The sequence below is a fragment of the Pundamilia nyererei genome, unplaced genomic scaffold (assembly GCF_000239375.1).
Source record: "Pundamilia nyererei isolate P.nyererei 1_Seehausen unplaced genomic scaffold, PunNye1.0 scaffold05703, whole genome shotgun sequence".
Classification (NCBI taxonomy): Eukaryota; Metazoa; Chordata; class Actinopteri; order Cichliformes; family Cichlidae; genus Pundamilia; species Pundamilia nyererei.
In genome coordinates this window covers 1-1,311 of record NW_005193104.1, presented here as the reverse complement: position 1 = coordinate 1,311, position 1,311 = coordinate 1, and the positions used below count along the sequence as shown (strand labels likewise).

At 54.2% G+C, this 1,311-nt stretch overlaps 1 protein-coding gene across 1 annotated transcript; it reads left to right on the top strand.

The window, feature by feature from the left end:
* The first annotated feature begins 6 nt into the window (after positions 1 to 6).
* Positions 7 to 1,292, top strand: LOC102194840 (F-BAR domain only protein 1-like). Its single transcript, XM_005755961.1, has 5 exons — positions 7 to 115; positions 197 to 311; positions 403 to 558; positions 633 to 765; positions 835 to 1,292. The coding sequence occupies exons 3-5, from the start codon at positions 434 to 436 to the stop codon at positions 1,033 to 1,035; spliced, it is 459 nt and encodes a 152-aa protein (XP_005756018.1). The 5' UTR covers positions 7 to 115; positions 197 to 311; positions 403 to 433; the 3' UTR covers positions 1,036 to 1,292.
* Positions 1,293 to 1,311: the final 19 nt, after the last annotated feature.

Sequence of the window (1,311 nt, the reverse complement as noted above, 5' to 3'; positions counted from 1 at the left end):
TCCTCCTCTTCCAGTCCCAGTGAGTGGGGGGGTCAGAACCGAGCTCAGAGCCCTGCCGGGGTGGGACAGGCCTCGCCGCTGCCCTTCCAGCACCAGGACCACCAACAGAGACAGTGTAAGCCACACGGGCACGTCTAAAAATGTCAGTTAAAACCTCGCAGTGAGAGCGAGAGATGTGAGCAATGTTTCTCTACAGTGCATCTGTCCAGAGGCCCCAGTCCCATATCGCTCAGCACACAGGAGGCGTGGCCAGTAGCAGCAGCCATTACTGAATACATCAACGCCTACTTCAAAGGTGGACAGCACAATCGGTCAGCGTGGCGCTCTTTATTTCTTCATTTTGTCATCTAACTGCAGGCGGTGCGCTTACTTTAATTAACTTGCCTCGTCTTCCGTCCTCAGCTGTCTGGTGAAGATCACAGGTGACCTCACGATGTCCTTCCCAGCAGGCATCACTCGTATTTTCACTGCCAATCCCAACGTTCCCGTGCTCAGCTTCAGACTGGTCAACATCTCAAAGATCGATCACTTTCTGCCCAATCAAAAGCTTCTCTACAGGTCAGCCATCTTTTTGTTGCTTTTTTCGTCTCGGCTCTCGTGTCTTTATCGTCGCTGTCTTCGATGCTCCTCAGCGACCCGTCTCAGAGCGACCCCGACGCCAGAGACTTCTGGTTCAATATGCAGGCTCTGCAGCTGCACCTGCAGCGGGAGGCCGAAGTCAACCCGCAGGCTTCGTACTACAACGTCGGGCTGTTCAAGTATCAGGTCAGGATAGAAACCGAGGATGCCGCTTCTCCGTGACACCCAGAAAATAACTTTGCCTCGTTTTCTCAGGTGTCTTCTCAGGACCCGGGTCGGGCGCCTCTTTTGCTCTCAGCCGAGTGTCAGCGGAGCGGCACGGTGACCAGGGTCTCCCTGGATTACCACTGCTGCCCCGCCACCGCGCCCTCCACCCAACTCACTGCCGTCCAGGTGCTGCTGCCGTTGGACCACACTGCCACAGACCTGCAGTGCCAGCCGCCCGCCTCCTGGTGAGCAGACGTGACTTCTTTGGCGTATTTTAATTTATCCTAATTTTGTTCTACTTTAACATCCAGAACGCCTCATGAAGGCCACAGAACGACAGTGTCGCTGTGATTATAGGGAGCGGTGTGACCCCTCCGTCCAAAGCAAATTTCTCCCAAGGGAGACAAAGAAAGAGCGAAACGTTGACATCCAAATAATGACATAAATAGAGCAGCTTGTGAGATGCAGCAGGTATGACAGGGGTGCACGTGGTTGCAGTAAAGCAGCAGTAACCTGTGTGAGAGC